Source organism: Falco biarmicus, chromosome 7 (genome assembly GCF_023638135.1).
Source record: "Falco biarmicus isolate bFalBia1 chromosome 7, bFalBia1.pri, whole genome shotgun sequence".
Lineage (NCBI taxonomy): Eukaryota > Metazoa > Chordata > Aves > Falconiformes > Falconidae > Falco > Falco biarmicus.
This window is the reverse complement of record NC_079294.1, coordinates 67,344,154-67,369,411: the sequence shown is the minus strand read 5'-3', so window position 1 is coordinate 67,369,411 and position 25,258 is coordinate 67,344,154. Positions and strand designations below refer to the sequence as shown.

Sequence of the window (25,258 nt, the reverse complement as noted above, 5' to 3'; positions counted from 1 at the left end):
GCAGCAGAAGCAAATTGAACACGTTCCTTGAGTACTCACACGTAGCGATATTCCTTATTGTGAGCTGTGTGTGATCGCTTGGTTGATTTCTTGCTATTAAAGTGTAGTTTAATGATTGTCCACTTAGAAAGGGAGCAATTAGGGAGTGTTCCTGGCTCAGAATATATTGCTGATGATTGCAGAGAGAGGAATGGCGAAGGTGCTGCCTCCAGCATTCACTTCGAAATTAGCAAGTGCTTGATATCCACAGCTCTGGGCTTGGACATCACTGTCCTGCACAGTGTCGTCATATAAATGAGACCCTTTACGATCTGTTTTCTTAAGGTTTGATCCAAAGCTCCTATGTCTTGGGGTTGGTGCTGGGGTGTAATGCTGGTCTGCCTCTCGCAAGGTGCTGAGCCCCTTTGGTGCTTGAGTCGGGGTGGACAAGGTGCTTGGGAAAGGCCCAGGCAGCCCTTCAGCGCATGCATGAGCACTTGAATGCGCCTTCTGCCAGCACTGACAGCATGAGGTAGCATTTGCTTCTTGCTAAATAGCTGACTTAGGAATGCCTGGCTCACATACAACATCTGGTCATGTATTTCTACCTAATTTCCAGCCAGATGGACCAAGGCACAAAGAGGTCAAATGACTCACACAAGGTCAGGCTGATGTCAGAAATCTCCTTGCCATCTCGGCTGGACTCATGCTACGCTGACTGTTGTTGGAATAGATCTGGCCTAAGTAGCCGCCACATATGCAGAGCAGAACCCGGGGTTTCTCCTGCCTGACAGTGAGCAGTAGGTGGTTAGAGGGTTTGAACAGATGTGCTGTGTATTCTCACCCTACACGGCCATCATGCTCACACCACCAGGATTCTGCATGCACGTGCACACTCGCAGTTGTGTCAGGTCAGGATTTTCTGTTCACGTCAGCCTTGCTTTGGCCTTTCACTTCTATCCAGGCAACATGTAACATCTGTGGAACAAGCCCAGAGATAACTGGCTCACATGGTCCTTCAACCTGAGCGCACGTGCCTGTGTATTTATGTATATGTATGCAAGTCAGTAGCAGGGCTGAGCTCAGGTATACACAGGACAGCCCAATAAAATCAAAACCTGGAAAGAAAATACTTTTCTGCCTGTGAACTAATAGTCTGAGCTGTTAAATAACTTCAGCTCTTAAAGGCACACATTTCCCATACACAGAGGTGTGCATTCAACAGTTTATTGCAAGGGGAAGCTGAGAGAACCCAGAACAAATTGCATTCAGCCCATATAATTTAATTAGATCTACAAACAAGGTAACACTGGTTGCCCAGGGGATTTAAAGCTGAGCTAAGAATTGCTTGGTGGTCTGTTGAAAAAAAAAAAATAATAAAAAAAATTTAAAAGTAAGCCCTCCAATGTTGTGCCTCTATGTTCATGGGGAATGGCAAAGTTTACCCAACTCCCAGCTTAGAGCAGGAAATCTATCTGCACCGCAGAGCAAGCACTTTAGCATTGTCTTCAGCTCTTACTAGAGTATGTGTGATAGTGCGCACAGGTGAGGGTCTTTCTCCATGCTGCTAAGAGCATTGCTTGTGCCAAAGCAAATATTATAATCATTCAGTGTTTCTCTCCAGATTTCCACCATCTCTGTTCCTTGCCAGCTTTGCAGTATTTTTCAGTAGGCTCATACTGCTCTGGGTTGTTTGCAGCTTTGCAGGGAGGTGATTTCAGTGGGCCTTTAAATGATGTCTTGTGCCATGATATGCCTGTTGGCCTCAAAATTTGAGAATCAGTGGAAAGCTCCGTATGCGACCAGTCGTGAACCATCTGGCAACTTTCATCCACTTGCTCTGCATCAGACCATGTAACAGAGTAATAAAGCCTGTTCCAGTGCGGTGACTGTGTGAGTCCACTGCAGCAAACATTTTTATTTGGATGCCATCAGAAGTGTTCTCTGCATTTAACTTGTCTCTTCTAAACCATGGTATTTTCCCAGCTTGCGCTTTCCTTGTTCAAGCTGTTTCTCTTTTCAGGTTTATGAGGACAAGAATCTCTATCTGTGATAACTGGATATTTTCTCCTCCCAATTTTTTTCTGTAGTCTTCGTGGAATAAGTCAGCCGGCCAGCCCTGGACAAACAGCATAGCCAGATACGAGGACACTATCACAAAAGAGCCTCTCTCTGCTGTGAATGGATCGGTGAAGCTCCCTTCCAGTGCGGGACAGAAGCTTTTGCTACAAGCTCTGGTTTATGATGCTGTGATGGTGGGTGTCTTCAGTGGTTTATTGACTTACATATTCTGATGTGGTTTTTTCCATTTCTGTTCCCCACCTCCCTTTCTCCTTTTTGCAGTACAGGAGAAAATGTTTTCTTCTCTAAGCTGGCCTTAGTTGGCTGATCATGGGCTCTATTTTTTTTGTCCGGGGTATAGGAGTGTATGCCAGTGAGACTGATGGGGTTTGAGGAAGGGTTGTTTGTTTTTTCCAAGCTTCGTTCAAACTGTCCCCTAATCTTCTGTCCTGACTCCAGCCAGCCCTTGAGGGCCTGTGCTGTGGACTTGGTTTTTTGTGGTGGTCAAGTGGGATCAGACAGCTCAGTTGTCAGCAGGGTCGTGGCAGTCCCGGTTCCTGAGGACCCAGAGCCAGGCACCAGCAGTCTGCTTGGAGTCTTTGCTGCGGCCATGCAGCAAGCAGCCTGCCAAATGAGTTAGGAGCTGCAATGCTCAGCACAGTCGTTAAGATCTACAGTGTGCTCGCCTGAAGGAGGGATTGCATTTTTGCCTGTAAAAGGAGTCAAAGATCAAGGGTTGATTTAACTCCTTCTCCAGATCGGGTAGAACAATTTCCACTGCACTTGTCTCTTTATGTGGGTGCATAGATTTGGAGGAAATCCTATTTCTGATACTGCTTCATTGCAATAAATATATACTCCTGTGTTTGGGAGAGTTTGTACAAGGATGCTGATGTCTGTACCACAGTGTCAGCAAAGCAAACTGACGCCTGCTCAGATTGACTGTGTACCAGAAGGTTTCTTTTGGTTATTGTTTTGAAAAGTTCACCCCTCCACCCTCAGCAAATACTTTTAAGTAACCTACCTGTGTTTCCTTCCTAGATAGTGGTGTGAAAATCAATTATACACAGGATGTAATTAACATTGTGGATAGAGTTAAGGCAATGTTTTACAACCCAATTACAGGGCACTGTTTACAGCATAGCTTACCCATCAGAGTTTGTCAACAAAAGGAGAAAAGTGTTAAAATATGTAAATGATGCACAAAGTTGGCTTCAACAGAAAGCACAAATTACATGCGAGATATCACTTCAGTACTTTGAATTGTATTCTTGCTACTAAATCACGCTCAGCACAGAACCTGAGCGCTGATTGCCTAGAGAGCTCTTTGTGAGCTTCCAAAATAATTTGTCTCTTAAATTACTGAATGATCATCTAGCAAAATGACCTGCTTGTTAGCTAGATTTGTGGAGACCTGTAGCCTGAACTCCGCTTAAAACACTGCAGAGGAGGACTGATTATTTTCTTTCTGAATTAAAGTGCTTGAATTTACAGACTTTTGTAAGCTGTGACCAGGGCTCTAACAAACAAACTTTTTTTGATATGTAGCCAAAATTAAACCAGGGTGAAGGGGAACCCTAGTATCTAGTTGTGGGTCTGTATCACAAGCTGTCTCAGAAGCCAGTTCCCTAGACCACTGCCCACTCACCCTGCAGAAACCTGGCCTTTAATATGGAAACAGACTAGTGAGTTTTGAAAACTGTGGTCTTTGACAGAGGCTTGGAGGAGTGGTTGGCCCAGCCTGCCAAGAAACTATGGGCAAATCACTTTACTCCCTTGGGAATTGCTTTTCCAAATATAAAATGGGAATAATGATCCTGAGGTGATTTGAGGTGCTTCTTAAGACTTCAGGTCTGAGAAACATATCAAGATAATGCTTAACAGAGACATGTGTACATCCCATTGCACTCTGTGGGATTAAAAAGAAATATATTTCAGTGCTTGGTTGGGTCACAGCCTCAATTATCTGAATTTCATTTACTTTACCTTCTCTCTCTCTCTCTCTGTCTTTTTTTTTTTTAATTTTTCCCCTGTTTGATAACAGAATGAAGCAAAGAAAAGCCACCTGCCAGCCAACCTTCACCAAGTGGAGGCAGAGGTCATTGTCCATTCTGATTTTTCAGCCTCTGACAGAGACTATGACTCCCAGCTGCACACCCTGGAGAGTGAAGAGACAGAAACCGAGGACCAGGAGCCTGAAGAGCTCCCATCTGGAGAGCTGGCTCTTCTGGGCTCTCCCAGCACCCAGCCGGATGCCAGCCAAGTGTTGGTGGACTGCATAGACAGTTGTGAGGTTCAGGCCCGGGACGAGCTGTTACATACCGACAGAAAGACTAACAGAACAGAGGCCATTTGCATCCATGGGCTCACCAATGGCTTCCACAGGCACGGGGAAAGTCTGGATTCAGTGGAGAGTGGAGATTCGGACTCCATCCAGGAAGGCGGGGGGGATGTGCGGCCAGTCAAGTGCCAATCGATTTCCACAGCCCAGGAGGAGGCCCCCCTCCGTAGTAACTCTGGTTTAACCAGTTCATCCTCAGCATCTGAGAACATGGCATATGTCCACAATCATTAAAGAGTGAACTAATCTGATTTTGATCATGGGAGAGCTGGAAGCACCAGTAAGGGCCTGTCCCTGTGAGGTACTGCATGCCCTCGACTCACTGAGCCCAGCAGGAGCTAAGAAGGTGCAGCATCTCACCAGAACAGGATTCGCGCCTGTCAGCTGTACATATTGCCTTCAAAAAATCAGTCAGTAGATTCGTAAGGGCCCATCTTCTTCCCACTGCAGCTGATGAGTGAAGTAACTTGGTGTTTGTGGGAGCAGGATTGAGCCATCTGCCAAAGTCTGACATGAAACCACGGCTAGAACAGAGCCTTCTGCATTAGACTGGGGTTGTCACTTTGCTGTAGTCCTCGAGGCAACTAGCAAGCCACCTTTTGATGCTGGGAAGAGGCAGGCTACACCGAGTGATTCTTCTCAACTGTCTCTTCACCAGGGAGCGCCTTGGCTCTACCTACTGCCTTGCAGCATTGGGATGAATTTTGTCAGAGGAGTCCCACGAGGGGGTGGAAGCCAACAGAAACAAATTCAGTGAGCTGTAACCACCAGCCTTTTCTGCCCTCCCGTGGTTAAAAGGATTATAAGGCTCTCTTTGTACGCTACCGCAGTAACTATTACTAGCAGGCTGATGTAGTAGCCTTTTATTACACACTCTACGAGTGCCTCTAACAACTTGTACTATATAGAACCTTCTTCAGTGTCTGGGTCATTTCACCAACCTGGACTTTGTTTTATGTAGGTTCTTGTACCTAATATTTTAGGTACACATCTGTCCTTTTAATGTACAACATGTATTTTTATTTCTTTGGAACATCTTTATATTATTTAATTTTATAAAGTGGAATAGTGTGTGGTATAGAGTAGCATTTTTACTACTTCTCTCTTTCTTTGTTTTTTTCCTCCCTAACAACACAACTACCTCATGTCTGTTGGAGAAAAAAAAAGCAGTAGATCTACTCTTCTGTTATAGTCCATTATAAGTTTTAACTTATTCTTATACTGCCTTTTTCTAAAGAATATGTTTGCACTGGTTGTTGAGACCTTTTTTAATGCATAGCGCTGCAGATCTGATGTCTGTCTTGCTTTGTTTCTAAGTATTGCTATAGGACACCTTCCCTACAGCTGGACGGTTGGGTTGTGTTTCTCTGTAGGACTGTGTTTTGCAGGAGCTGGCCAAAGGAGACCGCTTCAGCTGGTGGGACGTTGATCCATCTTTCCTTAACAAGCTTATACTAGCGAAGAGGAAAAAGAACCAACAATTGCAGAAGTAACTTGTGATCCTGGGGACAAAAGAACCAACAATTGCAAAACTTGTAACTTATGATCTTGAGGACATCTGTGGCTTCTTTTTTTTTGTGCCCAAGTGGAGACGTCTCAGGTGATTTTTATTTCCGGAGAGCAGCTCTCAGCCTTTGGTAAGCACTGGACTTGCTGAAGCTTCTGGATGAACAAGTGAAATTTTTCAGTCACTTCTGAGAGTCGTGTCCAAAGTGCTTTTGGGTTTTGGTTTGGTTTTTTTGGCTTTTTTTATAAGAGCAGAGCACCACCAGAGCTTAAAAATTAAAATCAAATCTTTGGTCTCATACCAGTCAGTCTGGTTTGAAAATCATCTGGTGACTCTTCTTTGCTAACACTGTTTGCTCACTGCGGATATGTCTCATCCTGGCCTTCCGGTGTGGGGTGGACTTTTCTCCACCTTTTGTTTAGCCTGTCTCTGCCCTGTTCCAGGCTTGCAGAGTTTGACTGTGAACACTACGGATTGGGCCAGCTCCTTGGGGGAAACAGTGACTGGTAATTCTGTCCATTGGGTGTTTGGTAAATGTTCTGCCTTCCTTGAGGGATTCAGATATCTGGCCATTTGTTTATTCAAAAAATGAAGGAAAAGATGCCCGTCTCCCTCTTCTCATGCTGCAATTCCCCCAAAGCTGTGTGTGGGAGCTATGTGCTGACCAGAGATTCTGTAAAAGACTTCAGACTTTGGTTTTTTTTGTGGTGAAATCTGGACTGAGGTACCACTGCTTGCAGCAAGGAGAACCTTGCTCCACCAGCACTCTATCCCTGCTTCAGTTGTGAGTCGTGTCCCAGTGTGCATGTGTCTGGAGCTGAGCTGGACCAGCCCGTGTCCTTGCAATTCTCCATCAAATCTCCAACGCTGTCAGCTCCAGCTCTTCAGTAGAGGAGTATGTCCAAGCCTCCATGTACCATGTTGGGAAGGATATCGGAGCTCCCACCTTTCCCCATCCAACAACGTCTCTTCCCAGCATGACTCACTGTGCTGGTAAATGGCTGTATTGTCAGTTGTTGCACTTGTTCTGTCATCCAGCTGCTGCTTGGTATCTTGAGGAGTCTCAGAAATGCCGTTGCATGCTCTGAAGCACCTTGACTCTGAAAGGCTGTGGCACAGAGACTGGAAATCAGTGCCAGTGAGCAGGCTAGGCAGGAGTTGGTGGGTGTGTGCTACCAGAGCAAGAAACTAGAAAGGCAAGGAAGCGTAACTGGGCAGAGGAAGTGTGTGAATAATCTCCAGAACTCACTGCCGTAAGACTTTGAAACTAATGACTTAGAAGGGTTAGAGATAAGACACTGAAGTGTTATTGCAGGCAATAAGGGCAATTCACAGTTCTACGGGAGCGGATGCAATTGCAGAGGTATAAACCCTCTGGCTGGGGAGTATTGGGCACTGGCTGTGGAGGGCGTGGGGAGATTTCTGCACCTGGACCACAGTCTGCAGTTACTTTCATGGAAGAGTCCTTGCCCTTCCCCAGTGCCAGAACAGACCCTGTACAAGCCACGTTGCCACTGCTGATGTGCGGAAAGGGAGAAGGACCCTTCTCCAAAAAGCTCATTCCAGAGGAACCCCATGGTGGCTTTCTTTCACCTCCAAACCCAAGTAATCCACCTGCAAGCATGACGGTATGCTGAAGGACTGCTGCTGCTGAGCATCTCAGCTGCTGGAGGGCAACACTGGGCGTTTGGCCAGCAGCGGGTATGGCCAGAGCACGGGAGTTCTCCCAGCTCCCTGTCATGATGCTGTACTTGGGCCAGGTCACGTACCAGGCCTGAGTTTTATATCCAGGGGCCTCTGGGGATGGAGGCTTAGTCCAGTGGCAGATATAGGAGTGTGCCACAGCTTCTGGGGCACTCCTTTGTACATGCACCCTCTGCTATGTCTGTAGCGACTTTAGCAATCATATGGCCTTGGGGTGAGTGTTGCTGATCTCCCTAAAAGCTATCCCTGCCTGTCACTGAAGCCAGCACAAGCAGGCACAGTGTGGCACCTTTCCCCTGGATCACCTTGGGCCGGTAACAAACCCAACAAATTACTTACATGCTCCAAGAGCTTTGGGTGAGATGCAGCAGACTGCAAACAATTCTGCTTATGCATCACAAAAATACTTTGTTTCCTCACACTGAGGCTTATTCCGATCTTGTTACACGCCGCTGAATTTTACCAGAGTGTCAAAATGGCAGCGTTCAGATGTCCAGGTACTGTGGTGGCCCTGGACTGCTGTGCCAGACCTCAGCTACAGAAATCAAGGCAGTTCCCTCGGGGCCAAGAGGTCACCACTGACCAGCAGCCGCAAAGCTGTGCTCTGTACAAGCACGTGTCCACGCAGGGTGCTGCGTGTCCTCGGCTAACTCGGCTGGACCCCAGGTCCCTCCTGTCCTGCACACGCCAGGGACCTTTCTAGTCTCAGCTAGAAATGAATGGAAGAAGACAGATAATACGCATGTTATGTGTAAAGCTGAAACAACCAGTGCATATATTTTTTTATCATGAAATAAGTAGCTTTCTTGCAGACTTCTCACAGACACACAAACTGTTGATACCTTTAATTACCTGTCATACTTAATATATGTTCCTACACATCAGGCTCCTTTCTCCCTTTTCTTCCTTTCAGTAACACTAAAGATTATTGCTGTTCAACTTTCAGCTGGTGTATATTGTTTTACATTGTTAAAATGTCAGGTTTGTCTCACTGGCATAATTTTGTAGTATTAATGTTACTGTTTGGCTACACAACTGTATATTCCCCGTGCTGCTGTGAGAGTCACAATTCTCAGCCTTTTTATTTCTTTTAATTCCTTGTTACATGAAACACATGACTTGGATAAAAATCTCGTTCAACTTTTTGGTGATTTGATTTCGTACTTAACAGACAGAAAAGTTCTGGTTTAAGTAGTTCAAATGAGATCATTTGTAATCTAGGTTTTGAGAATTTTTTACGTTACTAGCAATCCTGAGATCAGCCCATGAAAAACGCTGTGTAAGAAACCAACCATTTTAATAGAGCACTATATATGTTTTTGATCTCATTAGAAATAGATGTTTTGAAGGGATCATCATGTCTTTTCTAATCAATACTTTTGTTAGAAAAGAGGTGTTTAGTCCAGCAGAAATCTGCCATCTAGTTCTGTTATTGTATTCCCTTGCTTGTATTTTAAAATCAAATTTCATTTAATTTTCTACACAGTGCATAAGGATGTGTAACCAGAACTTAATCTCATTTGAAGATTGTGTCTGTGTTTGGTTCTATGCTGTACTTAATTATAACTTACTTTCTTCAGAGACTGTTCTTACTCCACAAATACTCTTTAGTGTTAAATTGTAAGAAGACATTGTCCTTATATTCCTTAATTAATGGGTTATTAATAAAATACTTTAAAAAAAGAGCGGAATTTGTCTCATGCATCAGTGTGTTACAGCTTTTACTCCGAAAGAAAGTTGTCACAGAAGGCTGATCCTGCAGCGGTGCTTGGAGTGGATGGACCCTGGGAAATTTGCTCTTCGGTGCTGGGCTGTACCCTGCCCCTCAAAACATGGAGAGGATGGCTGAAGAGCTCTCTGCCAGGTGAGTTTGCTGGAGCCGAACCTGCAAAGTGTCCCTGCAGGCGGTGTCAGCCTGGCTAGAGCCCTGCCTCACGGTGCAGGGTGGGCCTGCATGTGCATTTCCTAACAGCTCAAATCCAGCCTGGTGCTCATCTGAGTAACTCACTCCTGGACAGATCTGACCCGGCCCCGCGGCTGACGGCCCAGGGCAGCGTGGCGGAGCACCTTGCACCGCAAGGTTGTACCTCACTGGTGGGAAGCAGTGGCAGGAGCAGGACACAGGGTTCATGCTTGTGCCAGTTCAGTGCCTGAGCTCATAACCATGGAGGCTGGGAATGTGGGATGGTGGTGGGTACCTGGTTCCTTAGGGATTCTTCTGGGATTTTAGATGTGGGCAGAGTTTTGGGTTCATGAGGCGTTTCTCAATGCTTGCTTGTTTCTCAGTTTTGAACAGATTCCTGTAAGAAAATCATTATTTCCTGTAAGAAAAAGGAAAAATGTCCAGTTTTGTTGCTTCATCTTGCTGGGGAATTTTTTAATGTGAAAAATAAGCGCAGAAGCATCTAGTAAATGAATGGTGAGACTTCTTTTGGATGGTGCTGGGCTGAACACAGTGGCTTACATCCAGCAAGATTGGCAAGAGGATATCTGGCAGTGCCCAAGGACACACTATTAACCTCCCGTACATCTCCCTTTCTTCCTAGGATGCATTCCCTACTTCAGTAGATAGTTTCCATTATTACTTTATGCTGCTAGGACTATAGAGCCATAAAATCTCATTTTATGTGCATTACAGAGGTAATAAATCTGCACTTGGCATGGTGTTCTCTGATAATGGTTAAAGGGAACTTTGTCAGACTGCCTAACTCTGGTGAGTCTTTCCCCTCATGACAGATAACCCCACAAATGAGGAAGGAAAAAGCATGGCGGGGTGACTGCAAATCCCACTTGCAGCTCTTCGTTTGCAGCATGGGACGCTGGTGGGAGGCTGCCGAGAGGGGACACAGTGGGGTGGCATGGGTGAACAGAGAGGCAGATGGACACAGCAGTTACAGGGAAGCCAGCACCATGGAGAAGTGAAGGTAAGAGTGAGGCGTTTGTGTTTCTTTCTCTTCCCATCCTTTGTTGCCCCAGTACACTACGCTATGATGCAGCTGACAATATTACTACAGCGGGCTTGGGTCTCGTGTGGTCTCTGGTAATTCCGTAAGTTACCAATGCCAGGTGCAGTGTGGTGCACAGCTCAATCCTCTGGAAAACAGCACAGCATGAAGCGATGGACTGCGTGATGAAGCAAGGCAGCCAGGGATGCTCCATAGATGCTCAGCAGACACCAGTGGTGGAAACTGCATCTCATAGGACTCCAGCCTCCTCCCCTCGAGCAAAGCACGGGAGCAGCGGTTACACCAGCACCGTCAGACCTCCAGGTACAGTCGTGTGAGTTTCATCATTCATGCTGGCTCACCACACTCTTTTCCACTGATGGCAAAATTGCTGGATCAGTGGCACAATTGTTTTGAATTAATGGAGAACACACGGCTTCTCTTCAGCCAGGCAGCTAAGTGCCTGGAGGCATCCCCTCAGTGTGGTGGCCCCTGCCACCACAACACCTCTGTCCTTACACAGCCAAAAGTGGATGGAAAAGGGTTTCTGCTGGGGAAAGCAGCTTCCAGGAGCACATCCCGGGGCTGTCCCACCACTGCTGGGATGGCTGTCGGCTCAGTGCCTTCACGTGGGTGCCACGATTTTGGCTCCCCCTCCTTATTGCTCCCTGATCATGAAACAGATGCTAAACCCCTGTGTGTATGTACGTAAGTGAAAAGCTCCCAGGCTGTTAGCAGACAGGGAAACCACAATTACACACAGAATAATAAATGGAGTGAATTCAGACAAGTTAATCTCCCACTTCATCCACTGAAACTACTAACGGTGTCTTGGGGACCTCAGTTCACAGTTAATCGGTATAAATCAGAAGCCCTATTGGAGCTGATGGAAATTCACTGAGCAAGGAGTGAGGTGTGAGTGACACCCTCTGAGGCCAGCCCTCCAGGACAATAACCTTGTGGAGAGGGAGGGCAGATGGACAGACAGACCCTGTCCCCCTCTGCGGGAGGGAGGACGGACGGATGGCAGGGAAAGCGTTTGGAGCCTTGGATCAGGCTGGGTACTGTCCCTCCTGTAACCCCGCTGCTTTTCAAAAGTCTCCAATTTCTGCTCACAGTGTGATAAGCAGATTCCTGCCTCCAGTACAAAGCAACTTTTTTAAGCCCTCATGGTTACAGAGGAGCACATAAAAACATGAGTGCTCTGGATTCCTGTTCTCAGGTGGCCTTAATGCCCAAAACCTGCCTTTTTCTTTAAAAATCTCATGGCTTTTCATATGAGTCCTGTTTTTTGGCAGGACTGCCCACACTTGCAACTTTTGAATGTGACACCAGCTATGTCACCAGTGTAATTTGCAAGTAGCAGGGCTGAACTTGGTGATGCCCTAAACATGGAAGTACCTCCCTTAGCTCCTGAGTCCTGCCACTGCACACGGGAGCAAAAGCACCCAAAATCTGTGTTTTCTGAGGGAAACAAACCCTGTAAAACACATGGCACTTCATTCCCCCCCTTTCCCACAAGCCATCCTTGGTGCTGGCAGCACCCCAGGAGCTGCCACAAGCCCATGATGACTGCGAGTGTTACAGAAGTGCCGGTGGGGCCCCATGGTAGGAGCCAGGGAGACGGCTGGGGAACAGGAGCAGGGTTGGTGCCAGAAGGTCAGGGACAGCACAAAAATTCAGATGTTACCAAAAGGCTGATGGAGCCAGAGCAAATTCTTCCCCAGCTGAAAGCAACCTCATGCAGCTCAGCCCTCCGCTAAATGGGGGAAGCTTTAATGTGGAGCAGATGTAGTGACGTCTTCTTTACTCGTTGGCTAACTAGCATGCTCAGGGTGCACCATCCAGGGGAGCCATGCACTGCTCATCTTTACAAAAGGTTTTTCACCGTATTTGTGGGCACAGTTACAGTGTTTAGTAACCCGGTTCATCAAGCTCTGTTTTTATTCTGAAAAAAGAAATCAGTTAAAATCCATTTCCATTTCTTTTTAGTTGGTTTTTTTTTGGCCAAGCAAACGCCACAAAAGATACTGAGCTGTCCCTGCAGAGATGACTTTTGCTGCTGGTGCTGATAATAGGGGTGGTGTTTGCAGAGAACATGGGCCAAGGGACCGGGCAGGATCAGTTGGAAGGCAGCAAAATAACATGTAGGCAATAGGGCTGAGAGCCGTGTAGGGACACATTATCCTCATTTCATGCTAGGAGGGCGGACAAATTAACTTGAGGGCTGTGGCAGGATTTAGGAGCAGACTCGCCTTTTACTGGGTCCTTCCTCACTGGGGCCTTTCCAGGGGTGAGCTGGTTGATCCAACATTTGTGTGACTGACCCAGGTAAGTCACCTTATGATAGCATTTAAAATTAGGAGCGCTGAGGTGGAACAAGCCAACCTCTTCCTCGTTCCTGTCCCCAGGATGCCTCGTGGCCCCGGCTCTGCGATCCTGCCGCCCTGCTTCCTGGGGACGCTGCTCAGCTCCAGGCACTGCCCGCTGCGGTGGGTGGGCTTGTTCCTCAAAACAGAGCTCAAAAGTGAAACGCTTGGTGGAACCAGTTGGAAGTCGTGCTGTCTCATCAGTGTTTTCCCTTGTTTTAATGCCAGATTTTTGGGTCCCATCCCTAAGGGCAGATAAGAGGCAACTCCCTGGCTTGGGGATGGGACCCCACCTTTGCCCACTGCAGCAGAACCAGATGCCACTGCTGAGACCGGGTTGCTTTGAGCAGTGGCAGATGGGACAGAAATTCTTGGGTAAAGAGCAAGGAAACTGCTTCCCGTGCTCGGGAAGGAAGCGTTGGTGCTGGCTACCATCCCCTGGGCATGGCGGGGGCCGGCCAGGACCGGGCATGGAGGGCTGTCCTGCTCTGGGGCCAACAGCGCTGGGTCTGAGGGAGGCCGTGGCTGGGCCCCAGTGAGGGGAGAGCTGTGAGGGGGCTGCGGGGAGGGGAGACCCGTGAGGCTGCCGAGCAGGCGATGGTGAGGGGAAGCCCCGTGAGGAGGCCATGGTGAGGGGAAGCCCCGTGAGGAGGCGAAGGTGAGCCCTGTGAGGTAGCCCCAGTGAGAGGAGGCCTGTGAAGGCGGCTTGGTGAGTGGAGACCTGTGAGGGGGCTCTGGTGAGAGGCCTCCACTGAGGGGAGACCCAGGAGGCTGCCTTGATGAGGGGAGGCTGGTGAGAGGAGTCCCATGAAGGGGGCCTTTGGAGAGAACCTGGTGAGAGGGCTCCCCTGAGGGGAGACCCAAGGGGCTGCCCCCGTGAGCGCAGACCCGTGAGGGGGCTCCCGTGAGGGGGCGCTGCTGAGCCGGCACTGGTGAGGGGACTCGCCGCGAGGCAGCCCGGGTAAGACGAGCCCCGCGATGGCAGCCCCGCGAAGCGGCCCCGACGAGGGGAAGCCACAGCGAGATGCGCCCCATGAAGGGAGCCTCGTGAAGGGAGAACCATGAGGGGTCTCTGGTGAGAGGGCTCTGCTGAGGGGAGACCCATGAGGCTGCCCCAGGGAGGGGAAGCCCCTTGAAGTAGCCCTGGTGAGAAGAGCCCCATGAAGGGAGCGTACTGAGGGGAGACCTGTGATGGGAGCTTGGTGAGGAGACATCTGTGAGGGGAGACTGGTGAGCAGGTACTGGTGAGGGGAAACCCCATGAGGTAGCCCCAGGGAGAGGAGCCCTGTGAAGGGCCTTTGGTGAGAGGGCCCCACTGAGGGGAGACCTGTGAGGTTGCCCCAGCAAGGGGGGATTGGTGAGGTAGCTCCCGTGAGGGGAGCCCTATGAGGGGACTCTGGTGAGAGGGCTCCGCTGAAGGGAGACCTATGAGGCTGCCCCAGTGAGGGGAGACTGGCAAGCAGGCGCTGGTGAGGGGACGCCCCATGAGGTAGCCCCAGTGAGAGGAGCCCTGTGAAGGGAGCTTGGTGAGGGGGGAGACCAGCGTGAGGGCTCTGCTGAGGGGAGACCCATGAGGCTGCCCCAGAGAGGGGAGACCTGCGAGGGGGTTCTGCTGAGGGGACCCCTGTGATGGGCTCTGGTGAGAGGGCTCTTCTGAGGGGAGACCCATGAGGCTGCCCCAGGGAGGGGAGACTGCTGAGGGGAAGCCCCGTGGTGGAGCCCACCGAGGGGACACCCGTGAGGGGGCTCTGGTGACAGGGCTCCGCTGAGGGGAGACCCGGCAAGGACCGGCGCACCGTCCCCGCGGGTCCGGGCGCGGCGGGCGCTGAGCGGCCCCGCACAGGGACCGCCTCCCTCTCGCTGCCCCCCCTGCCCCGCAGCCCGGCCGGACCCGGCGCGGCGCTGCCGGCGCCCTGGCGGATGCGCAAGATGGCGCAAGGCGCTGCCCGCCCGCCCCCGCCCGCCAGCGGCCCCGCTCCCTCAGCGCCGCCCCCCCGCCCGCCCGGCGCGGCGGCGTGCTCGCGCGGAGGGGAGCAGCGCTGAAATCCGCTTTTTGCCTTCCCCCCCTCCTTGCCTTTTTTTCCTTTCTCCCCCCCACCCTCGCTCCTCGCTACTGGGGGTGGTTCTCGCTTCGCCTCCCTCCTTCCCTCCCTCCTGCGCGGGCTGCTCCCTCCCCGTGGGGCGCAGGGAGGCGAGCCCGCCCGCCCGGGATGCTATGGCTCCGCCGGGCTCCGCGCTGCCCGCCTGCCTGCTGGGGCTGCTGCTGCTCGGCTGCCGCGGAGGTAAGAGCCGGGCTGGGCTCGGGGAGCGGGCAGGGGGAAGGACCTGCCGTCGCCGCGCCCGGCACCGGCGCTGCTCCCGCCGCCCGCGGTCTGTCGGTCCCGTCCGCGGTCCTTCCCGCACTTCGCGTCCCCTCGGCACCCGGTCCCCCGCGTCCCTCCCCAGCCCCGCGGCGGGTCCCCGTCCCCCTTGCTTGTCCGCAGTCGGTCCCAACCCCGTATGACTCCCCGGTCCCTCCCAGCCTCCCGTTCAGCCCGTCCCCGTAGCATCGGGACGCCGTGGAGGCTGAACGGGGCCGAGCAGCTCCGGGGAGGCGGGGGGGGGGGGGGGGCGGGGGAGGGTGGAGGGACCGAGCGCGGGTCCGCCACGCGTGTGTCCGCCAGGGCAGCGGAGGGGTGCGCGGCCGCGGCCGTTCGTGTCGCCCGCCGCGTTAGCATCGCTCTGCGGGAGCGGGGGCTCGTCCCGTCGGGAAGGTGCGCTGCGGTCATGGCTTTTGGCTGCAGGCTTCTGTCTACATCAGCCCCTCTTGACACCTTAATCAGCAGATAGCCCGAAGTGTCCCCCCCAAAGCTGTGTTTTCAGTTGGAAACCCCACTTGCGTGGGGGAGTTGGTGTTTGTGGGGCCTTGGCTCCCACAGCTGGCACTGGGGAGGGACAGGGTGGCTGCTGTGGCAGCGGCGTGGTTGGGTGTCCGTGTCCAGAGAGCAGACCCAAAGTCATCACCCCCGATGTGAGCGGGAGACGGCGGCCGGGCGGACGCGCCGTGGTGTCAGCGAAGGCGCTAGCTACAGAAAAGAGATGTTGGGCTGCAAGTTGCAGGGATGACAGCGAGCTACTTGAAACCTGCAAGTATTGTGCTCTCCTGTAATGCCTGGCTCGGTTCGCACAGCCACAACCGGTAACACCACCCACCGGACCAGGGCCGAACTACAAAAACATCAAAGGGATTTTTCCTCGGACCTACTGTGCACATGCCCTGCTGATAAATTGCAGCGTTTTCCTTCTACTGGTGGTGCTGCTTAAGCTTGAATCTAATCTGAGAAAGATGCTGTTCTGCAGTGAAATACCCATGTGCATCCTGCCCTCACTTCACTCAGCAGCCTTAAAGATAATGAAAAGTAGGAATTGTTTAACAAATGTGCAAGCAACCCAGCATGGTCTGAGGGAAAAAAAGCATGTGTAAGATTAATCAGAGATTAGCTGTCGGGGTGTTTAGGAAACCAGACTGTGGGCTATTCCCATAATAAATCTCGCCACGTGGTTCGTAGCAGCCACGGTGGAGAGGAGAAACCAGAGTAACTTGCAGAAAATACAAATTGTCTGCAAAGTGGATCTAATGAAGCAGGTCTCATTAATCTGTTGGGATTCCTGTGTGCAGTGCCATGAGGATGGTTGAAAATACTTATTTTTGAGGAGAGGAAAAGAAAAGAAGTGAATTTTTGAAATCAAAACTTGAGTAAGTTGAATTTGTGTCTAGTTTATTGCCTGCTGCTGTCCAAATTGCCCTGTGTGTTTGTGTATGCTGCGACTTGGCAGGTCAGTGGCTCCTGACTTTGGGGTGTGTTTTGCTGGCCCCACTAAAGAGTGCTTGGTAGCACTTTAAAAGTTTTCCTGTTCTGAGAGTTACTCGCCCCCCCCCCCCCCCCCCCCCCGTGTTTCTACACTCTAGATATGGTTAACAGTGAGGTAACATGGTTCTGTGCTCTACTGAATTTAATGAACTTTCCTGTGTTGGCGTCAATCAGTGCTGGAGCAGAAAGCCTCGCTGTGGGGATGGATGCTGTGTTGGGAGTGGTGCTGCGCTGTGCGGGACGGGATGCTCTGCTCCCACCTCTGTGATTTTCAAACTTCCCAAAATGCTGGCCTGGTGACGGGGAACCATGCGTTGGGAGCCGCTGGTCAGTGGGCTGGAGTGGCTCAGTAGTGAGACAGTATTTTCTTTCTTTTTTTTTTTTTTTTTTAATTTCCTGGAGCTCTTTGTTCTGGGTGGTGGACAGCTTTTGTCTGTTATTGCTGAGCCCGGCATTCAAAGGCAGGCATAGGATAGGAGAGGCTCCCCGGCTCTGCTCAGTAACAGCCTTGGAATTAAACATCGTCATTTATATTTAAGTAGGCTTAACTTCTAAATTATTGAAGCTATAAGCTTTCACTAATTCCTACTCAGTGTGGCTTTGTTGTTTTTTATAGACAAAAAAAAAAAAGAGATCACTTTCTCCTAAATTGGTGTAATACCCTGTCTTTTTTCTTAATATACATAGAGAGTATCAGGTATCATTTCCCCAGTAACGCTCAGAGATGCTATATGAAATTCAAGCCCATGTTTGGGCTTCGTCTCTCCCAGGAGGTTCAACAGGAGAATCCTGCGACGTGGTTTTCCCATGTGGTGGACATAGCAGGCAGCCCATGAAGTGGGACAGTAGTCTCACAACCATATACTTGTGCATTGTGTTTGGGACCCATGCTGGGTGCGAAGTTCACGCAGGGGTGTGAGCGTGTACCGCCCATGCCCTTGGCCCTCAAACATCTGCTGGGGCCATCATGGTGCCAAAACTAAACTTCTCATTGGAAGTATATAAAAGCTAGCCAAGAGAGCGGCAAATAGGGCTGGTTCCCCACTCCTTTCCTTCCTGCTCAGTCTCAATTTTGACCCATGTACCCTGGTGCTATCAGCCTGGCATGGGCCGGTGTGGAGTGGCTCAGGAGCAGTACTGCCGGCAGAGCACTGCGAAACTGCTCTCATTTTATATGTGCAATGGAGAAAGCCTCTCTCCCTCTTTTCTGTCTGCCTGAACTTTTCCTTCTCTGATTTCCGTGTTTCTGCACACTCCTGTGTCACAGCGTGTGAAGTGCCAAGCAGCAACCTCATGCAGTACCAGCCCCTTGCTTCACAAACTCCTGGGATGCTGCTCCCCCCACACCTTCCCATCCCACTGCCTTGAAATATCTTTCTCCACCACGCTGGGGTGGCTGGACCTGGCTTGCTCGTCTCGCCGCAGCATTAGGATCCAGTGCTGGCTCCGTCAGGAGCAGGATGGGACCCTGGCATGGGGCTGCAGCATGGGGTGCAGAGTGCAGTGGAGCTCATGCAAAGCTGCTGCCAGCGCCCAGCTTTCCCCCCTGGCAAGCAGTGAGCATTTGAGCAGACCATGTGCTTTGTTTTGTAGCTTGCAATAGATCTGGGACAGAAGATGCTTTTTTTCTGTGCTCCCTCCCCACCCCCCCACCTTGGTATTTCATGCTTTGTGCTCCTGGGCTTCTGACCCTGGATATTGTCCTTTTATTTGATCTAAGAAAACAATGCAGGAGCCCCCCCTCTGCAGATTAAGAATTCCCATTTAAATCAACCAAATATCGTTGGGCAGGAACAGGAATAGTCCATTCAAAATTACTTTGAAATCACAACTTATTTAAACTTTACTGGAGCTTTTAGTTTTACAGAGTTTAGAAACTAATAAATTATGTAGCAGGGCTCATGAAAATCTACCCAAGTCCGTTTATCCAAAAGAATATCTAACATTTTGGTTTTGCAAGAAAATAAAAATAATTGTTTACACATGTTCAGGAGTCATTGGCAAGCATATAAAACTGATGGTTAAGGAGGCAAACATGTCAATAATTGCACTTTAAGAGAAGAGAGAGGCAAATAGGGGAGCGTACTGAGAAAAGCACACAGCATAGTGATCTGGCCTTGCTATTATATCAAATGTCACTGTTGTATCGCACCCTCCACTCAAGAGGAGCCCAGTCACTTAACAACCCAGCCCCACTCCTGCGTTGGTAATTTAAAACCAGAGTTTCAGAGCAGAGTCAAGGATTTGCTGCCTTTTTTTTGGGGGGTGGGGTGGGGGGTGTTGGTTTTCTTGTGTGATTGTGTTGATGAAGCTAATGGCAAGTCAGGAGAATTCGGGTTGTGGTGGGTGATTCTGCTGACTTGTAAAGATGCTTTTGCAAAAGGATCTTTGCTGCTGAAACCTGAGAGTATGTGAAAAGGGAGAGAAGAGCTAGTGTTTCGTTAAAATGGCTCTGGTTTTGGAGCAAGCAGGATCGGTGCGGTGCTCAGCTCCTTGAGAGGAGCAAGGCGATGCTTTCCTCCATCCTGAATTTCAGGGTGGGAGGTGATAAGGCAGAGGGGATGGCAGGGTGGAGAGAGTGCTGTGTTTCCTTTGAATCCCCTGGATGCGGTTAAGAATTTCAACGGGTTTAGTGTGCACAGAAACTTCTCTTCCTCCAGAAGGACCTTGTCTTGCCTTTCCTTGCTTGCCATCCAGTTGTGCCTGCCGATACTCAAGCTGAATTTCAAGGTTCTGAGTGACGGGGCTGTGCTGGCTGGTGGTTTTTGGCACTGTGATGCCAGGATGCCCATGGCTCTCTTGGCAGCTTCATACTATCACGCTCCTCCCAGCTGCTCTATCTAGTATCCACAGGCACCATCATCTACTGCGTGGCCAGTCTGTTCCCTGCCAGGTCTGTGCAAAGGACTGGCCATGGGGACAGCCACCTCCCTGATGCTTTCTTGCAGGGTTGGGGGCTGAAACTGGCTACTCCCCTGTTCTGCATTAGAGTAGCCTTGGGGCCTGAAGCCTGGAGGGACCCAAGCTCTGGGCATAGCATTTCCCATCTTGGTTGCTGCCTTTGCTGTCCTCTCATGCGTGGTTGTTTCCTGCTCCATATTTGTATTGCTGATGCCCTCTGCGGTGAGACTGTGATCTGGTCAGGACCACGAAACACGTGGGGAATGCAAATAACAACACATCCTACGCTCAGCTTGCTGCCATGTTCTCAGTATGCCTAGTTGTGGACGGAGCTACTGTGGGCAGTTAACTTAGAAAAGGTCTCTGCCCTTTCTAGCTATACCAACAGGTTTTAGCCTGCCTTCTTTAGAGATGGGGGAGCCTATGAGGACTCAGAGCTTGTCCTGGAAAGGGTCTTTGTGCTGTGAACACTTCCAGCTTCCACGCTGTGTTCAACAAGTGAGCTCCTGGGATTTGCCCAGTCTAGTCTCAAACATCTGAAAATTATTTTGGGCAACTTTTCTGGCTTTTTGGGCTGTGTTTGCCTTCCTTGGCTAAAATCTATGTTCCCACTGAGGCAGCAATGCTGGGTATTTCTGGGCTTTGCATCAGGTGGCTGAGAGGTTGTGTTATCCTCAACAGAGACCTCCTGCAATTGCTTAACGAGTGGATGTCGTTTATACACCCTGATGGAAAAATCACTTTATATAGCCTCTTGTCTGAAAGGAAAGGGAATAAAAATTCTGAGCTAGTAAACTTTACTGTTAGCAAGATGTGGGGCCTGTTACAGCCTATTTGCCTCTTCTTTAAATGTAAATTTTTCTGGATGCCCTGAAGAGCCAATTTGCACATTACTGTAGTGTAATGCTTTTCTCCTTAGGGTCTGGGTCAGCCTCAAGGAGATTTAAGGGGGCACCAGCTGGATTTTTAGGCTACCAATTTCATCAGCCTGAAACCTGTTATGATCTGCTGCAGAACATTGTTCAGGTCCAGATTTCTCTTCCTTCCATATCCTCTCATTTGCAGAAGGATTTACAAAAATAAAACTAAAAAAAACTGAAAAAAAAAAAGAGCCATTTTTTGTAGGGCTGTCCCAAACTGCACCCAGGTTTCTGGTCCTAATACTCATCTGCATCCCACTATAAAAACCTTTGGTCCAGGAGTTGTGGGACTCCAGGGGCATCTTCTTTAGGCGTTATTGAAGCAGGCCAGAGGGGCTATCCTTGCTGGTGGTAAGGCTTACTGGTGGGTCGGTGCTGTGTTGTGCTGGGAACAAACACAGTATATCAGGAGAGGGCAAATTTCTGTTCATGAAAGGCTGTGTGCAGGTGTGTGTCATGCTGTTGGTGTGACAAGAGAGAGGGGAGATGGGGCTGCCTTGATCTCCCTGTCAGTGCTCCTGATGATACTGCACCAGAAATATCAGGGTGGACCTGGCTGCTCCTGCAGTATCTCGCCTTGCCACGAGCTCAGACCAGGCCCTTGACAGGTCATTTCATCTCTCTGATTAATGTTCCCTGTCTAGAATGGGAGTAATAATACAGGCTTCATCTGTCGGGACTGTGTGCTCCCGGGGCAGGGATGGCCCTGCTGGCTGTGGGTCCAGGAGGATGAGCCGTGATGTGGTTGAGGTCCTTTGCGATGGATGTCACTGCTAATTAAAGTGGTGAGATTAGCTGCTGTATTTTTCAGAAGTACAGACAGGAGGGAAAGCCAAAATCGTGTTTCCCAATTGGAAAAGGACAATGCTAGGGTATGAGCAAGTTCTTTTGAAGCTTTGAACATGAATCACAGTGTCAAGTAAAAAATAATTAAACTTATTTTTTTTAAATGTACTTCAAAGTGTCTTTTAAGCTTCCCATTAATTCAAAGTTCTTTCTCTCAGTGCTAAATAAATCTCTTGGTTCAAAAGCACAAGTGCTAATTGGTTTCTTTGAGTATGCCTGTCTGATTGATCAATAGGGGAAGTAGTTTTTGTTAAATATTTGCACATATAGTCACATATTGTATTGCTTAGGGAGATGGTAAATGTTTCTCAAAAGGAGACTTGTAGAATGAGGACTCCAATTCTTGTGGCCTTTATGTCAGAGCTAATAACACTTCCTCCCTCCATCCTTTTGCAGAAAGCAAAGCAATTTTCCCTCACGTGGTCCCCGGTGCAGCCTGCTGGTATTGAGGCAAGCGGGCTGTTCAGCTGCCTGTGTAACACCCCAGCCTCTAACTACAAATTCAAGCTGCTCTGAGCAGAGTTTTACAGTTTCTGCCTCGAGCAGAGGGCGAGCCATGCTGCCTCGCAGTCTGTTTCAGGAGGTACCCAGGACGTTGTGTGGGACAAGCTGGGTTTGGATTTGCAGCCAGCCATTGGAGAGGGCAGGTCTTTCAGACTCCCCGGGTGAACGTGCACAGCCTCAGCAATTTCCTCTGTCTCTCTCAATTAATTACACTTTTACTGTTTCCATGTGTCTTCAGAGTGTCGTTTACTTCCAACTTTGCAGCATCGTTTCTGTGCTAACTCACTGCTGACTACGAGCAGTTATTTATAACGGTGGAGCTGGGTCCTTCTTTTCCACCATTATCTCCTTGCTTTGTGTGTGCTCTCCCTCTGGCCCATCTGAGCTAACCTGTAGAACAAACACCAGGAGCCTTACCCTGCTGTGGAGATTGCTCCGTGAGTGTCCCTGTCACTTTGTCGCTCATTCTGAGCATCCTGGGGAGGCAGGGCTCTGTGTTCAATGTTTGCCTTTGAGACTTGGAGCCCCACAGTTCCAATCTTGGAAAGCCAAATCCCAATGTCCCTGTTTGAAGCCTGATCCTTGAAAACCACTTTTAATGCAAATAATCCCATGGTTACAGCCAAATGGGTAAGGGGGGTTCTTTAGAAGGGGACAGAGAAAGTATAAAGCACCTGGTTTCTACCATGCCTTGCACAGTTCTCAGTGAAGCGGCTGTGCTTTGGCCATGTGGATCTTAGGCTGGGCTGTTTGTGGACTTGTTTCTCATACCTGTTCCTGATGGTTTGCAACACTGGGCAGTGCGGCATCCCGGGGCCCATTCTTTTTTGAGAAAACCCCAAGGAACATGATGTCTTGTAGAAATACAGTATTGAGAGAGGTGTCCTTCTTGGCAAGCCCGCTCTGTGCCCACAGATTAGGCCACGAGGCTGAGGGCTGTAGGGAACAGAGCAGGCTTCAAGGTGACCTTTGGCTGCAGGAATGCCCATGGCCACTTGCTTGGTGCTTTCTGCACGCTGACATGCTGGGCTCAGCTTTCCCTGTACCACCAGTGAGTGCTGCAGTAGTGCGGACACATACAGGTCAGCTTGCCAGCATGGTGTTTGCCAACTGTGCCACCAATGTTTTACCTATTTGTGAGACTCAGACATTTATCCCTGGAAAGACAGAGCCATTGTTTTTTGCAAAGTGGGATACTGAGGCTCTTAGGACCAAAGCTCACTTTTTAAAGGCAATTTAGGATCTGTCTACTTAACAATGGAGACAGGCAATTTTTTTGTGTCTAATGTACCCATGGTGTCAGGGGGAGGTGTAGGGACTTCGGAAAAGCAGCAGAGGGTGTGTCTTTCAGCATCTAAATATCTTGGGAGAAGAGAGGCTTTTGGCTGAGTTTGCATGGAAAGCCCATGTCTGGGTGAAAGAGCTTGCCTTCTCCCAGCTCCCCAGATGGAGTGGGTCTGCTTCTCCATGTGTGTTAGTGGGTCACCTGGCCCTGAAGTCCCAGGAAAGAGGCAGTGGGCTTTCTTCAATGTCATAAAAGCATCCTATGAGAAAAGCGTCTGTTGAGGAGGAATTTGGATGCTTCTGGATGCTGTGCAGGTTACAGACCAGTTGCATGCTGTCCATTGCACAGTGCCACACCTTGAGGCATAGTCCTGATCTCTCCTACAGCCTGAGGAGACCCCAGGACCAGTCAGTGTCTGTCCCCACCCCAGCATGTGTCTGAGGGCACCAGTCCTAATTATGAGTGTCATCACTTCTGCTGCTTGAGCAGCCTGGAGTTCAGATGCAGACCGAATGTTTGTGGAGGTAAACATGATTATCTCCAATCACAGGCCTTAATGATGGTTATTATAATGACAGCTATTGTGGGAAGGGCATGTAATTATGTTGATTCTTCCTTTTATGGTACATATAATAATAAGCTGTTTTATCTAAGAGTAAAGGGAAGCTGGGGGAAGATGGGGCATTTATTTCATTAGGGATTTTTTCTGATTGCCTGTTAGGCTAAATCCTGAAATCTTGTTCAATCTTTCAGGAGGCAGAAGTCCCCCTTGGTTCAGTGTCAGCATGCAAAGGTCCTTATCCTACCTAACTCCCAGGAGCGCCCATGCAGGGAATGAGGCCCCAGCATGGTAGGTGCTGTTGGGACTCTGGCCACTTTGCAGAAAAATGCAGAGCATTCATCTAATTCCTTAATTTTCACAAAAAAAAAAAAATGTAATTGATGGGTTTGTGCTGGCTGTAGTCTAACTTGCTGAGAGGACCCCAGGGCTATCTCATAAAAAAGAAGTCACAGTGAGCAATAGATCACCGAGATGGCTGGAGCTAGCCTGACATTTTAAGACGTAATGGGTTAATAAAGTGTGTGGTTTAGGTGTTTATCATTAAGTAGAGTTTGTCCATTCCTTGCACACACTCATACCTTGACGGTAGTACCTTTGACCTGCCATGCACTACCCCTGCCTTCTTTGTCTGCTCTGTCCATCTGCCTCGGCTCAGGTTGCACTCAATGTTTATCCCCCATAATCCAATTTAAGTTGCCATAGAAAGCAATGGGGATTTACAGAAAGAAAGAAAAAAATCTCACTGGGTTTGCAGAGCAGACTAGACAGACTTTTTTCCCTTCTTTTGCTTTAGGATAACTGCTTCTTCTCATCTCTTTTATTTTTATCGTGCATTAATGATCTACCCTGCGCTCTGTTTTTGAGCCTAGTGTGGTGGGATCCTGTCCTTGATGGGAACTGTATTAGGAACAAGCATTACAAAGCCTGTGCTGTGGCTGGTGTTTGCCAAGAGAAATTGCCCATGTGTGTCCCAATTCTGTGAGCAGCTGTGGCATTGGTCCCCCTGAGTCCATGAAAAAAGGGGAGAAGCTGTATTGCAGGTTTGAGCAGCTGGAACCTCCACCCATTGAGGGCTGTTGCCCAAGAGAACTGCTAGAAAGGTTCACTATGTTTGGATAAAATTGTAGTTTTCCTACTTGGTTGGAATTTCTTCTCCATTGCTGTTCTTTAAATATATATATATATTTGCTTCCATTCCTGCATTTACACCCTTCAGATATTTATATGACTCCTGTTTCTTGGTTGCTTTTTGTATTAGCATGTATTGTGGGCCAATCTTTAAACAATAGCTCTATTTCTGTCATCTTCTGTAGCATCTAATCATGACTGTATGGCATATTATACCTAAAAAGGTGTGCTAGACCAAGTGAAGAATAACATGCCAAAGACACAGTGTTTAAGCATTCTGTTGGCAAAAGTAATAAATTAGGATGTATCTGTGTGATGGAAAGCAAGGGTTTGCCTATTGGTGGTACAAATTCTG

At 49.2% G+C, this 25,258-nt stretch overlaps 2 protein-coding genes across 4 annotated transcripts in view; both read left to right on the top strand.

The window, feature by feature from the left end:
• IGDCC4 (immunoglobulin superfamily DCC subclass member 4) overlaps positions 1 to 9,275 on the top strand; it is a 101,451-nt gene extending 92,176 nt beyond the window's left edge. For all 3 annotated transcript variants that reach the window (XM_056347089.1, XM_056347087.1, XM_056347088.1), the window contains 2 exons: positions 2,070 to 2,234; positions 4,085 to 9,275. In XM_056347089.1, the coding sequence (XP_056203064.1) occupies positions 2,070 to 2,234; positions 4,085 to 4,615 (696 nt within the window). In that variant the 3' untranslated portion in view covers positions 4,616 to 9,275. The remainder of the gene's footprint in view (positions 1 to 2,069; positions 2,235 to 4,084) is intronic.
• Positions 9,276 to 14,913: 5,638 nt separating this feature from the next.
• Positions 14,914 to 25,258, top strand: part of IGDCC3 (immunoglobulin superfamily DCC subclass member 3) — a 112,271-nt gene continuing 101,926 nt past the window's right edge. Inside the window, exon 1 of the mRNA XM_056347662.1 lies at positions 14,914 to 15,188. Coding sequence (XP_056203637.1) covers positions 15,122 to 15,188 — 67 coding nt within the window. The 5' untranslated portion in view covers positions 14,914 to 15,121. The remainder of the gene's footprint in view (positions 15,189 to 25,258) is intronic.